We start from the raw sequence: 15,649 nt of genomic DNA, 5'->3' as shown, positions 1-15,649 counted from the left end.
GTGTTTTAGTTATAAAGCAAGGTCATTTCATTCATTCATACTTGGGACCTAAACCCATTGCAATTTGTTAAGTACTTATTCGTCTACATACCACATGTCATCAAGGGAGTAAGAGATTCGTAACTCAAGTGGTTAAGAACAGTTATTTATGCATCCGATGTCATGTGTTTGAATCCCTATCCCTAATATTGCTTGTATAAAAAAAAATCGATACACACAGAGGCTGGTGGAAGAATCGGACCGGAATCAGATATTTATTTTTTCTTAAATGAAAAAGACACTAATTTGTCCATGTCATGAAGTTAGGATGTCGCGATCCAAGGAAAAATATCGCTTTGCCTCTTGAATTCTTTTCTTCTATTTCGTTTTTTTTTTTGGGTGTCAGGATTATTACAGGCTTTTTTTAATGTGAAGGTTGTATGACATTTTAAGCTTTTCTAGTAACTGAACTGTAGACGTTTGGCTTCTTCAATAGCTGACCGAGCTGAATGCGCTGATCTGGTTAAGTATTGCAATACAGTATCTAAAATTGTCTGCAAATATCTAAAACCAAGCCAAGGCTGGTGCTTTCGGTTGTTTTGTCATGCCTGTATCTCAAAGTCCATATTTCCCTTGCAGCTTACACCATCAGTGGAAACCAATCTCTCTCCGGTGATCAAACCATTGTCTCTGCAGGTGGGGTTTTGGAGCTGGGTTTTTTCAAACTACCACATAGGCATGTGGTACTCCAAACAAGTAGTATCTGATGAGCAGACCATAGTGTGGGTAGCAAATAGGGAGCAACCAGTCTCTGATAGTTTTTCTTCGGTCTTGAGGATCTCAGATGGTAATTTGGTTCTCTTCAACGAGTCGAAAAGTCCAGTTTGGTCAACAAATTTGACCACCACCACCACCACAGGTTGTATAGAAGCAGTTCTTTTAGATAGTGGAAACCTTGTCTTATTAAGAGCTGGTGGTGGGTGTAGTACTAGTACTACATCAGAGCCTTTATGGCAAAGCTTTGATCATCCAACCCATACATGGCTACCAGGAGGTAGAATTGGGTTCAACAAAATTACCAAACAAAGCCAAATTCTCACTTCATGGAAGAATTCAGAGGATCCCGCACCAGGTCTTTTCTCTCTTGAGTGTGGGAGCAAATTTCCTCACACAGGAATATTCGCCTAAAAGATTCCTTCGTATTCTCCACCTCTCTTTCTCCCTGCAAAATGAATAACAATAAGAGGACCACACCCGGGGGGTGTTGGCCAAAGGCCCTCCAATGCCTAAGTCAGTTCAATCGATCTGAAGAGAAATGATAGCTAAAATAGGGTACGAGAATATGTATGTGTGGTAAAAACCGGGTGACCGGAGCCGTGAGTGGTGGCCGGAGCCTTGTGTAAAAGGGAGAGAGAGAGTGGCGGCTAGGGTTTCTGAGAGATAATTTCTGCAGAGTTTCAGTAGGAGTTTAGACGTACCTTAACCATTGTGTGTGACCATCTTTTTATAGAGGTCTCGGGAGCTAGGGTTTCAGAGGAATAATTCCGTAGATGGAAGGGAATTATTCCTCCCCAATTTGGCGAGATTTGACTAATTAGGGATTTGATTTATTTGATTTAAATCAAATCCCTAATCAGGGTAGCAATCAAATCAATACCTAATTTAATTAGGTAACTCCTCCTTTAATTGAGAATCGTCCTAGGAATCAAATCAATCATCAACCCAATTAGGTAACATTTAATTAGGTAATCCCTAATTAAATTGAATAATTCCCAATTAGGTCAAATAATCCCCAAATGGAAGGAATTATTTGACCTAGGGTTCAGGATTAATTCGGTTCCCACATTGAGCTAGACCCAAATGGAAGCAACTCATATATCATACTGTGGAATAGGTCCAGACAGTACTGGACCAGCGGATCATGGAATGAAAGTTCACATATGTTCAGCTTGGTTCCTGAGATGAGGGTTAATTACACCTACAATTACAGCTATGTAACAAACGAAAACGAAAGTTATTTCACCTACTCTCTTTATGATCCTAAGAGAATATCTAGATTCATGATGCATACCTCGGGGAAGATTCAGAAACTAACATGGTTGGAGACTTCCAGGCAATGGAATTTGTTTTGGTCTCAACCAAGAAAACAATGTGCTGTTCATGCATTTTGCGGGGCATTTGGGAGTTGCAATGATAAATCTGGGCTCTTCTGTAATTGTTTGATGGGTTTTGAGCCAACTTCGCCAACGGATTGGGTTTTGCAGGATTACTCTGATGGGTGTTCAAGAAAAACCAGTTTGCAGTGTGGGAATTCTATTAGTGTTAATGGAACTGAAGACTGGTTTCTAGGAGTGCAAACCATGTCAATGCCTGAAAATAACCAGTCTGTGGAGGTTGGGAGTATTGAGAAATGTGGATCAATCTGCTTAAGTAACTGCTCTTGCACTGCTTATGCTTATGACAGCACTACCGGATGTTCAATTTGGACTGGAGATCTCTTGGGTGTGCAAGAACATGCAGCAGATGACAGTGATGGAAGAGCTTTATACATTAGACTTGCAGCTTCGGAGTTTATGTATCTTAAAAGTCCTGTGCAAATGATTGTTGGTGTTGTTGTAAGTGATTATTACACGAGAGCCATCATTGTAATTGGTTAATTGCATATTTTTGTTTTGTTTGCAGGTGTTAACAGTCATACCGATAAACGCTCCCTTATAATTGCAATTGTCTCAGCAACGGCAGGATTGCTTATAATGAAATTTGGCAATTTCGTATGGAAGAAAACATTGGGAAAGGGAAGGTACTGCTACCACTCTGCCTCATCTCTCTTTCTCTCTCTCTGTCACATGTGCAAGCACACGGATTCTAGTAATTCAAAGTTTCAAACAAACGATGCTCTAACACTAAGACTGAAACATCAGGGAGCATTGGTGGAAGTATGGTGATACTAAAGTAAATTATGGTGCTGGAGGTGGAAAGGATGATACAGAAGTACCACTATTCAGTTTAAGGAGTATATTAGCTGCAACAAACAACTTCTCCGAAGCTAATAAACTGGGAGAGGGAGGATTTGGCCCTGTTTATAAGGTGACACTTCCACTATGTAATGCAATATAGTACATTAATTGTTCTTCATAAACATGACACCTTCTTTAGTACTTCTCTTAATACCTTTTTCCCAAACCATGTTTGATTGATAAGGTGGTGGTTCTCTTTATGTGGGATTTTCTTTCCTTTACAGGGCATTTTGCCTGAGAATCAAGAAGTAGCCATAAAAAGGCTGTCAAAGAAGTCAGGGCAAGGACATCAGGAGTTCATGAATGAGTTAAAGCTTATAGCCAAGCTCCAACATACCAATCTGGTTAGACTCTTGGGTTGCTGTATTGAAGAAGAGGAAATGATATTGATCTATGAGTTCATGCCCAATCGAAGTTTAGACAAGTTTTTGTTTGGTATTGATCTATGATTCTTTGATATTGTTGATTTCTGGGACATCAAATTTGATCACCTTTTCTTAAGATCTTTTTCAATGTGTTGCTCACTCAGCTCATTATTCTTCCTGGGTTGTCTTATCAGATCCATCTGAAAAGAAAAAATTGGATTGGGGTAGACGCTTTAAAATTATAGAAGGTATTGCTCAAGGAGTACTTTATATCCACAAGTACTCTAGATTGAAAATCATTCACAGGGACCTAAAAGCAAGTAATGTTCTGTTGGATGGATCAATGAGCCCAAAAATTGCAGACTTTGGAATGGCAAGGATTTTCGGGACAAATCAAACTGAAGCAGATACTAAGAGGGTTGTTGGGACATAGTAAGTATGCATAGCACATCTTTTCATTCATGTAATAAACCTTATGCAATCACTACTCTGCTTACTCCTCTGCCTTTAATTCATGAAGCGGCTACATGTCACCAGAGTATGCACTCTATGGCCATTTCTCAGAGAAATTGGATGTATTCAGCTTTGGAGTGTTGTTGTTGGAGATTGTAAGTGGAAAGAAGAATGCTTCTTTTCATCATTTTGAACACTCAGTAACAATTTCTGGTTGGGTAAGTACTAAAAATTCTAGTATGTGTCCTTTTCTTTTTAAGCCTCAAGCGAATTTGTAATTAAAATAAGTGAATGGTCATGCAAGAGTGATGGGTTTATATGTATGTTAAATCGTAGGCGTGGGAATTGTGGAAAGACAGTAGAGGAATGGAGGTGATTGATGAAGTGGTAAGAGAAACATGTCCTCCCCATGAAGCTTTAAGGTGTATCCATGTAGGTCTTTTGTGTGTGCAAGAAGCTCCGGCTGATCGACCAACAATGTCTTCAGTAATTCTTATGCTGGCGAGTGAAGCTACATCTCTTCCACCCACCAAAGAACCTGCTTTTTCAACACACAGGAACTCCAGTGCTGCTGGTTCTTCTTCTCAAACATCTAATTACTCCAACAATTCTGTGACCATTACTATTCCAGAAGCACGATAGAGGTTATTAAAAACAAAAAATTTGGCAAGTCCAAATTGAAAAAGAAAAGAATAACAATGTAACAGCACTGTAACAATTACTGACAATCAGCAGTGCAAGAATTTAACAATGTCTAGAAGTCCCAATACCACATGTTTGATGCTTTTTTGGGGGCCATAAGAGACATCAGTAGGTATAGATGTTAATACCAGAAGGTCGATAGCGGCTCAATATCGGGAGAGGTCCAAGTTCGAATCTCCCTCTCCATTGCTAATACAAACAATTCTGCTGCTAAAAGTTTTTGAGAAAGTCACACGTGATTTATGTTTATTTACTCTAGCAACATTATCTAGAGCCCCATTTTCAACACAACTCTTGGTTCATTGGAATGGTATCTTTATAATGTGAAAGTTTGTAAAATGATGAGTCTTTGGTGAGAGCCGTGGCCTTATGACTTCTTTGGGTTCGCATGAACTGTTTCATCTAACCTAAGAGACAGCCTAGCTTCTACATTGACACAAAGGTGGAGGACATGTTTCTTCTGTTAAGAAATAATCACGTACCCAACATATACAATCAGGTGGACATTCCTCTGTCTGTCTTCTCATATGTTATTATAATGTCGGTGGTCCTACACTCTCCGCTGAGTTATGGAAGGTCATATGAGTCATGCTTTGGACCTAAATGGCTAAATGAGTAAAATGGCTTTGTAGAATTTGTCCATCTACATTTCTGTTACTAATTTCATCGTGTACATAACGTTTTCCACGGGCAGGAAATATTTTCTTCTTATTCCACTTCCTCTCTTGTTTCTTTGTTTCTATGAAAACAGAGATCGGGTTGCTCTTTCTCTGTCTTGTTTTGTTACTATCATCTCTTGTCTTGCCATTTCGTGCTACCCACAACACTTTAGTACCAGAAAAACCTATAACTGCAAACCAGACCTAGACTTCTTCTACTGGAACCTTTGCATTGGGCTACTTCAGTCCTCCAAATTCTACCAGATACTTTCTTGGTATATGGTACAACACAATCCCAAACACAGAATCAATTGTATGGGTTGCTGACAAAGAATCCCCACCTGATTCTCCGGGCGTTTTCACGCTCAGTGGTGATGGGAATCTGGTGGATGGGATGACAAGAAAAGTAGTTATATATGGTCATCTAGTGCGTCAGTACCGGCTTCTGCAATGAAAGCCACAAGTGCTGAGCTACTGGACTGTGGAAACCTTCAACTGAGAGATGGAGAAGTTACTTTGTGGCAGAACTTTGATCATCCTGCTGATACATTGTTGCCTGACATGAGGCTTAGCGTGAACAAAAAAACAGTCTATCAAAGGCGTCTTACACCTGGGCAGCACTTAATGATCCACAGCCCGGAAAGTTCACCTTAGGCTTTGATCCTAAAGTAGTGCCTGGCCAGGCTTTTATCTGGAAGGAAAATGCTCCATATTGGAGAAGTACGAACCTAATTGGCAAGGAAACACAAGCAAGTTTCGGCAATTTAAGTGGAAACTCATATTTCTTTGCTTACAACTTTGACATTGACGAGGTTTTTCTTACTTATGGTGTGTCGGTGTTGGTCAGGTCAGTAAAATTGAGAGCCAAGTTGAACCCAACTGGGCAGATTGTGCTGCAGCAGTGGCTAGATTACAATAGAACATGGTTGGCATTGTGGACAGAGCCCGTTCATAAATGTGATTTTTATGCGCATTGTGGTTCATATGGTGCCTGTGATAAAAGTGAACCCTTCTCATCATCATCACCATGCAAGTGTTTGATAGGTTTTAGGACCAAATTTCACAAACAATGGGCTACGGGGGATTGGCCCGGAGGCTGTGTTCGGGAAAAGGCATTGACATGTGATAAAGCAGAAGGGTTCTCAAAGTTTGAAAGGATGAAACTACCTGATCATTCTGTTCTGTTAGGAAATAAGAGTACGAGAGTAACAATATAGAGAGAAACTAGGGTTTAGCCGTCGCCGTCACAATCCTATGCAACTCTATCAATTACTTATGAATTTCCACATATTTGCTTTGAAGGTTAGGTTTTCCTAATGTATATTCTCCTTGTGATGTTCAAGCGAAAACGTATATCTAACATGCAATCCGTCTGTGATGTTCAGATCAAATATAAACATGCAAGACTCATTAAGCTTTGTGAAAACCCTTTGAAAAACCATGCAACCCTTAAGAGCGTGATGTTCGCCTTAAGTGAACTTACAATTACTAATCACAAGAAGCCCTCCTCAATTTCAGGGTGATGTTCCAACAGAAATTGCATCAAATTACTTGTCTAAATATCCTAATGGTGATCAGTCATTAAAATAGATAGATAGTTTAAACACAGTGATTAATAATTCAAAGCAAAAATGCATCCATTCATAAGCAAATTAATAAAATTACATATTCATGCTAAGGCTTATGGCCTCGCCCTAGCAATAGGAATTAGTTACGCATACTCATAACTAAAATCCAAGAAAATATCATTCGAATGAATAAGAATAAAAACACCTGGAAGTAGAAGCTCCCCAAAAACCCTAACCAACGTCGCGTTCAAAAGCCAAAAGAGAGATATATATAAGTTATGTGAAAGTCAAACAATATGGGTAGAATATTTTCAGATATATTTCATTCTCCGAAAGGAGGTATTTATAATACAGGTTACAAACCCTAGTAGGGTTTAATTAGAAAATAAGTGAAATCCTAATTACATAATATCTATACAAAAGGAAAAAATAAATAAAACCCAAATAGAATAGGATATATTCTACTCGCCAACACTCCCCCTCAAGTTGGAGCAAAGACGTCACGCATGCCCAACTTGTCAAGCGAGTTGAGAAAGTTCTTTATCAGTCGGAACTTGATCGGGATATATCCCCAACTTATGATTCTGCTCACTAGGGGTATCAATTGGTTTACAATCTAACATTCCAGTTTCTGCAAGTAAATCCAAAACATACTTTCTTTGGGATAGAAAAATACCATGTTTAGATCTGGCAACTTCAATCCCAAGAAAATACTTTAAATCACCTAATGATTTCATCTAGAACTCAGAAGCCAGATACTTCTGAAGACTCTGTATCTCCACATGATCATCTCCAGTCACAATCATATCATCAACATAAATAATTAAAGCCGTCAATTTACCTTTATGACGCTTCAGAAACAAAGTATGATCAGAGTTACTTTGCACATACCCAAACTTCTTCATGGATGCAGCAAATCTTCCAAACCACGCTCTTGGAGATTGCTTTAATCCATACAAGGATTTCCGTAGCTTGCACACCACACCCTCCTTAGAAGTTACAGGGATACCCGGCGGAGGATCCATATATATTTCTTCCTTGAGGTCACCATGGAGGAATGCATTTTTGACATCAAATTGTAGCAGCGGCCAGTCACGGTTAGCAGCTAAGGATAAGAGTACGCGTACAGTGTTGAGCTTAGCTACTGGAGCAAAAGTCTCTGTGTAATCCACTCCATATGTCTGAGTATACCCTTTTGCTACCAATTTTACCTTGTAACGGTCAATGGAACCATCAGCCTTGTACTTCAAAGTAAACACCCATCTGCACCCAACTGCCTTTTTTCCTTTTGGTAAAGGAACTAACTCCCAAGTAGCATTCTTGTTCAAGGCTTCCATCTCAACATGCATTGCATCTACCCAGTTTTGATCAGAAAGAGCATCCTGCAACTTAGTTGGCACACATACACTAGAAAGTACCTTATTATCACAACTTGATTGAGGCAATGGCAGGGCAGAGGGGGGTCTATTATTAATTTCATCTGTACGAGAGTCGCCAATATCACTGTTATGTCCTTCTGAGAGAGGCTCTTCATCTGTACGAGAGTCACCAATATCACTGTTATGTCCTTCTGAGAGAGGCTCGAAAGCACCAACAATTTCGTCTGGCGACCGGTCGTGGCTTTCCTCGCGACCGGTCGCGTCACCCGTATCGGTACTGTTGTCGCTCGTCGACGCGAGCGACCGGTCGCTTCCTATGTGCGACCTGTCGTTTTCATCACAGAGTCGTTGGCGACCGGTCGCGTCTTCCCTGCGACCGGTCGCTTCCTGTTCGCCAGAAATTCCTTCTTCAGGTCCAAAAACTTCCAAATTTTCCACTCCAAAACTCTTCAATTCACTCCCCCTCTCCCCCTGAATTGAAGAGGAGGGAGAGACATAGTAGGGTACTTCTTCATGAAAAGTAACATCCAAAGTGACATGTACCTTCTGAGTAGGCGGGTGATAACACTTATAACCCTTCTGAGTAGTAGAATAACCAATGAAGACGCAGCGGAGAGCACAAGGATCAAGTTTACTCCGTTGATGGGAGTAGACATGAACATACGCAACACACCCAAACACCTTCGGAGGTAACTTAGAGACCGAAACCGGAGGAGTAAGAGCACACAACACATCAAGTGGAGTCTTGAAATCAAGAACCCGACTAGGAGTACGGTTAATCAAGTAGGCCGCGGCCAAGACACCATGTCCCCAAAGATGATGAGGAACAGACATATCCAACATAAGAGAGCGGGCAACTTCAAGTAACTGACGATTCTTCCTTTCAGACACGCCATTCTGTTGAGGAGTGAATGGAGTGGTAGTTTGGTGAATGATACCGTGATCACGAAAGAACTGATTCAATGTATGATTCACATATTCACCGCCATTATCGGTCCGAAAAACTTTAACATGAGCATGAAACTGAGTAGACACCATGGCACAAAAATCAGGGAGAATAGAGGCAACATCATGTTTATTCTTCATCAAATACACCCATGTTAAGCGAGTGCAGTCATCAATAAACGTAACAAACCAACGGAAACCATTTGAAGTCACACGAGCAGGACCCCATACATCATAATGGACTAACTCAAAAGGCAAGGCAGCTTTATTATTACTTAAGGGAAAAACAGCACGGTGACTCTTGGCCATTACACAAGTCTCACATTTGAAGCTAGACTCATCACAGGAGCGGAATAAAGATGGAAACAGACGCTTAAGGTAGCCAAATGACGGGTGTCCCAAGCGACGATGCCATAACCAAATTTGATGTTTGTCTTTGACACTGCAACGTTGAACAGTATTAACGACACGATCACGAACTGGTGCAGAAGGTAATTGTTGTGTAGATTTAGCTCCACCAAAATGGATTAAGCTACATCCTCAACTTGTGATACTCGCAAGTGCACGAGCCGTTCGGTAGTATAGCGTATGTAAGTGCGAGGTCGATCCCACGAGGATTGGTGATTGAATGATTCAATTCATTTTCCCTACACAAAACAGAAATGAAAAAGAAAGGAAATAAATAAAACAAGGAAGAAAGAAATAAGTAACTCAAGCAAATAAGTTCCCAAGTTCAATTTAGATTAATGGATTGATTCTAGCTAAAGTATGATTAAGCCATGGTGTGTGGTCATAACCTTGTGTTCCTAATTCCCTAATTTGATCATTTGTTGTCTAACCTAAAATTAAGCATTAGGAACCCATTAAGCATAGAAGAACAATTTAAACAACCAAGCATGTATCTAATCCCTGTTGTCGAATGTCCATACATACTCTTCCTATTCATAGTTCAATTCGAATTAAAGCATGGTGTATACTCTTAATTCAAACCAAGATAGCTAACATGCAAGCCTAAATGGTGATCAATCATTCAAACTAGCATATTAACTTATAAGCATAATGAATAAGAACAAAAACCATAATTGAAACTTGGAAACTAATTCAACTTGAAAACTTAAGAAAAGAATTTACATAACAAAGAAAAATAAATTACAACTAAGAAAACATTAAGGAAACTAAGAGAACTTTGAGGAAGAAAGGAAGTGTTTGAGAACTTTGAGGAGGGAGAAGAAAGTGTTTGGGAACTTTAGAGAATTTTGGAAGAATATGTGTTTGAGAGCTTTGAGGATTTTGGAAGGGAATGTGTTTAAGACATGGGGAATTTGGAAGAGAGTGTTTGAGAACTTGGAGGATTTGGAGAAGAAAGTAGAGAGGTGTTTTGAGAGCTTTGTGGATTTTGGAAGAGAGTGTTTAGGAACTTTGAGAATTTGGAAGAGAGTGGTTGAGAACTTGGAGGATGTTTGTGAACTTGGAGAATTTGAGAACTTAGGGAAGGAAGAGAAATGTGTTTGTGAAGTGTTTGAGACATGGAGACTTTTGGAAGAGAAGGGAAGTAGAGAGATGTTTGAGAACTTTGAGGATTTTGGAAGAACATGTGTTTGAAAGCTTTAGAGAATTAGAAGAAGAGAAAGGAAAAGTGTTTGATATTTAGTACAAAGAAAATTTAATAGAATGATCTTATTACAACAATTGAGAACTACAAAGGGAAACTAAGAGAATTTGAGGGAGAGAAGGGAAGGGAGCTCTAGAGAAGTGTTTGAGAGCTCCCCCCCCTTGGGGTGTTATTACAAGCTTAGAGAACTTCCCTATTTATAGGCCTAGGGGAAGTGAAAATCAGAATTCAATAAGACTAATGCATACAACACTTGAATTATAAAATCTGAAATGGGTGATGCACTTGTATTAGAAAATCTTGAATTGGTTGATGCACTTCACCACTAAATCCCACCAGCAGCCCTAGCTCATCTTCATGTCACCATGACCAAGCTTCCAACCAGAAATGATAGCTCATACCTAGCTCACCATGACCAAGCATCCAACCAGCACATGCTGAGGTCAGCATGACCAGAAACTTCAAGGGCTTACAACTTGGGCTTCTCTTAATCAAATTAGGACTTTAAGCACTCTAAATTGAAGTTCAGAATGTCTTCTTTCCAGCCATATGTTATTTGGGCCAAACCAAGGTCGGAGGAAGAAGTTAAGGCCGAAACAAATTGCTAACTCATTTTCCGCGCTGATAAGATCCATCCTGAGCATGGTTCTGTGTTTGCTAGGTAACGGACTCCAGATTTATCCAATGGGGCTGAAATTTGGATATGTTATAGTACACACCAATTGGAGCAACTTTCATGAAGAATGTGGCCTCATCCGAGCTATGTAGATTGCTGAAACAAAGCTTGCAATATGACCTACGGAACTGGACTGGCAGGGGGCTGTAGCCATAATGAATTTGTCTTTAAGCTCTTCATCAATTCATCCAAATTAGGCCTTAACATGCTTGAATTGCATGAATTATGTTCTCCAAAGCCATCATTGTTACCTAAAGCTCAATTAACTGAAAGATAAACACAAAAAGGATTAAAAGCACAAGTTTAACTCAAAAACATAACCAAATCATAAGCTAGAAGGGTAAGAAATAATATACAATTATGAACCGATCAGTAATGTCAAATAATACAACCCCCCTATCCGTTTACCATGCCCAATCACCTCGTGAGTCTTGAGATCCTGAAAAGAGCAATGGGTAGGATAGAAAGTAGCAGAAGCATTAAGTGTATCAAGTAAGCGACCAACAGATAACAAGTTACAATGGATATTGGGAACTAATAACGCACGAGACAAGGACAGAGTTGGGGTGAGAGAAATGGTGCCCTCGCCAGTAATTGGAGAGGGCAAACCATTAGCACTAGTTATATATGGGTCACGGGTGTTACTAGACAACTCATCAAAAAAATTAGCATTATAAGTCATATGATCAGAAGCACCAGTGTCAATTATCCAAGTATTAGAGCCAGTACCTGGAATAGAGTCAGAAACACGCAAATTTGCAGAAGCAGCAGCAGAACCAACAATAGAATTATCACCCATGATTGTAGCAGAAACTCAACAAATCACGCAGGGTATACAACAGATCACAGCACAGACACAAATATGGCAGATGCACAAAGACAACAGAGGCACAAACACAGTAGAGGCAGATGCACGAACACAGTAGAGGCACAAACACGACAGAGCACACAGCGGAACACGGCAAAGGCACAGACACAAGAACCCTAAAAGAAATTAGGGCACACAGTAGAACACGGGTGGGCACAACACACACAGGTCACCAGAAACCTAGCTCTGATACCAAGTCAAACAATATGGGTAGAATATTTTCAGATATATTTCATTCTCCGAAAGGAGGTATTTATAATACAGGTTACAAACCCTAGTAGGGTTTAATTAGGAAATAAGTGGAATCCTAATTACATAATATCTATACAAAAGGAAAAAATAAATAAAACCCAAATAGAATAGGATATATTCTACTCGCCAACAAATCTGAAGGTCTTAAGAACTGCTCTTGCACAGCTTATGCTTATTCAAATGTGAGAGAAGGAAGTACTACGAGTTGTTTGGCATGGTTCGGTGACCTGATGGATCTTGTAGAGAATCATGGTCTGGGGCAAACTATTTATATTTGTGTTCATCGCTCTAATCAAGGTACGTTAATTTGGTTTCTTTTGCAGTTTTCTCTACATGGATGTGTCAAATTAGGATTCTTAGACTCAACCACTCACTAATTTCACAAGATTATATTGATTAGTCAAAAGAAAAAATAAATAAACGGAGTTAGTTATTTTGCTAGAAAGTGCCATTATTTGGATCCCATAAGATGGTTTTCTATTTTTCTCAGGTGGTAAGAGTCATGCTGATAATTTCTTGAAGCAGCGGTCCAATGTAATTGCAAGAGTCTCAGGAACAGCAGGATTGCTTACAATAACCTTTGGCTATTTTTCTTATGGAAGAAAACTTTAGGAAATGAAGGTAGTGCTCACACACACACACACACACACACACACACTCTCTCTCTCTCTCTCTCTCTCACACACACACACACACATATGCCAGGACATGGATGAGACTGAAACAGGGTCCATAGGAGGAAATATGAGTGGGAGTATAAGTAATATTAGTGCTCTATTTAGGGAGTATATTAGCTGCTACTAACAACTTCTCCGAAGCTAATAAACTGGGAGACGGAGGATTTGGCCCTGTTTATAAGGTGAAACTTCCACTGTGTGCTCTATTTGAAAATATGCTCTTTCTTTTGTACTTTCTGTTGATAAAAATTTTGCTAATTAATCCTGATTGGTAAGGATTTTTCTTCCTCTACAGGGGATTTTGCCTGAAAATGAAGAAGTGTCCATAAAAAGATTGTCAAAGAAGTCCGGGCAAGCGTATCAGGAGTTGATGAATGAGTTGAAGCTTATAGCCAAGCTCTAACATACCAATCTTGTTAGGCTCTTGGGTTGCTGTATTGAAGAGGAGGAGATGATATTGATCTATGAGTACATGTGTTGTGAATTAAAACCAACTCACTCCCCTTTAGACCTTGTTGTTGATGGACTTTGGACAAGACTCAATGATGGATGAATCTTACACACACACTCAGAAAATAATCAAGCACAAAAGACACAAGTGTTTATAGAGGTTCAGCAATTTGCCTACATCCTCTTTGGTGATCCCCTTGAGAAATTTCACTAGTGAAGATAGGTTACAACTTTGGTTTACAAATTGAAACCCCCTTAGAACACTACCCTCTCAATCTGTTTCTCTCACACCCTTGCTCAACACCTTGATACACTTGAGAATTCTCTTCACTTCTTGACTCACTAGTTCCCAGCTACTTTTCTTCCAACTCTCTCTAACTCTCTTATTCTCTTTCAGACTTGCTCACTCTTTCCTTTAATACATGAGCCATTAGACTTGAGAGGAGACTCTTGCTTTGTCTCCCACGTTCTGCCCTTGAAACCTGACATAGACCACAGGTTAGGCCAGCCACAAGCTATGTATTGATGGTTACTTGTGTAGCCACCCTATATAGAACCATAGGGTAGCTACACCTTGAAACAAGTCTTCCAATGTCCTTCAATGCTACCTGCAACCTCCCAACTGATTTCCAACGTTCTTCTGACTTAGAAGTGACCCCTAGAGTCCTTGCAAGTAGGTAGGAGGCGATAGCCCTTGAAAATGGAGTCCAAAACTCGAGAAATCAGAAACAGCACGTGCTGGGCGACCGGTCGCATATACTGAGCGACCGGTCGCTTTTCACAGAACCTCCAGACTTCGACTCTGCCAGAAAACGACCGGTCGCAAATAGCTGGCGACCGGTCGCTAGTCGACATAGCTTCAGACTTCGACTCTGCCTCAAACGACCGGTCGCTAATAGCAGGCGACCGGTCGCTAGTCCGAAATTTTGTATCCTTTATGCAAGCCAATTTTCCAACAACATGCCCCATCGAAGTTTGGACAAACATCTGTTTTGTATGTGGTCACCATTTCTGAGATTAAATCTGTGATATTGTTGATTTCTGAGACATCACATTGAATTGCCTTTCTGGGACAACAACATTGTTCCACCATTAAAAAACAATTACTATACTAAACTCATTGTTCCTCATGCTTTGTGGCAATCAGATCCATCTGAAAATGCAAAATTGGATTGGGGTAACCGCTTTCGAATTATAGAAGGAATCGCTCAGGGGCTACTTTATATCCACAAGTACTCTAGATTGAAAGTCATTCACAGGGACCTAAAAGCAAGTAATGTTCTGTTGGATGGAACAATGAACCCCAAAATTTCTGACTTTAGGATGGCAAGGATTTTTGGGATAAATCAAATTGAAGCAAATACCAACAGGGTTGTTGGGACATAGTAAGTATATGTATAGCACATGTTTTCATTCATGTATTAAACGATACGCAATCACTGGTCTTGCTCACTTCTCTACCATTAATTAATTCATGCAGCGGCTACATCTTACCTGAGTATGCACTACATGGCCATTTTTCAGAGAAATTGGATGTGTTTAGCTTTGGAGTGTTGCTCTTAGAGATTGTAAGTGGAAAGAAGAATGCTGCTTTTTATCGTTTTCAAAATTCACTGACTCTTGCTGGATGGTTAAGTATTAGAAAATCTAGTTTAAATTTCTTTTTTGTTTAACTGCAAGCTTCAAACATCAGTAATGCGCATGCAAGATTGATGTGTTTTATATCTTAAATCATAGGCGTGGGAATTGTGGAAAGAAGGCAGAAGAATGGAGGTGATTGATGAATCAGTAACGGAAACCTGCTCCCTTCATGAAGCCCTGAGGTGCATCCAAGTAGGGCTTTTGTGTGTTCAAGGAGCTCCAGCTGATCGCCGAACAATGTTTTGCATAATTCTTATGCTGGCCAATGAAGCTACATCACTTCCACCCACCAAAGAACCTGCCTTTTCAACAAATAGGAATTCTAGAGCTGTTGCGGCTTCTTCTCAAACATCTACCATTTTTTTCCAACAATGTAGTCACCATTACTATGCCAGAAGCTCGATAG

General features: G+C 39.9%; 1 protein-coding gene and 3 pseudogenes across 1 annotated transcript; all 4 read left to right on the top strand.

Moving 5' to 3' along the window:
• The first annotated feature begins 530 nt into the window (after positions 1-530).
• Positions 531-1,168, top strand: LOC148296018 (G-type lectin S-receptor-like serine/threonine-protein kinase At2g19130 pseudogene; annotated as a pseudogene).
• Positions 1,169-1,919: 751 nt separating this feature from the next.
• LOC148296017 (G-type lectin S-receptor-like serine/threonine-protein kinase At2g19130 pseudogene) lies at positions 1,920-2,636 on the top strand (annotated as a pseudogene).
• Positions 2,637-2,662: 26 nt separating this feature from the next.
• Positions 2,663-4,734, top strand: LOC110758119 (G-type lectin S-receptor-like serine/threonine-protein kinase At4g03230). The gene is made up of 6 exons (XM_088249980.1): positions 2,663-2,779; positions 2,901-3,066; positions 3,221-3,431; positions 3,556-3,793; positions 3,882-4,032; positions 4,151-4,734. Exons 1-6 carry the CDS (start codon positions 2,733-2,735, stop codon positions 4,454-4,456), a joined length of 1,119 nt encoding a protein of 372 aa, XP_088106106.1. The 5' UTR covers positions 2,663-2,732; the 3' UTR covers positions 4,457-4,734.
• Positions 4,735-13,522: 8,788 nt separating this feature from the next.
• LOC110758111 (cysteine-rich receptor-like protein kinase 10) lies at positions 13,523-15,649 on the top strand (annotated as a pseudogene).

Source organism: Prunus avium, chromosome 3 (genome assembly GCF_965620075.1).
Source record: "Prunus avium chromosome 3, drPruAviu1.hap1.1, whole genome shotgun sequence".
Classification (NCBI taxonomy): Eukaryota; Viridiplantae; Streptophyta; class Magnoliopsida; order Rosales; family Rosaceae; genus Prunus; species Prunus avium.
The sequence above is the reverse complement of the archived record's forward strand: the minus strand, read 5'-3'. Positions and strand labels throughout refer to the sequence as shown.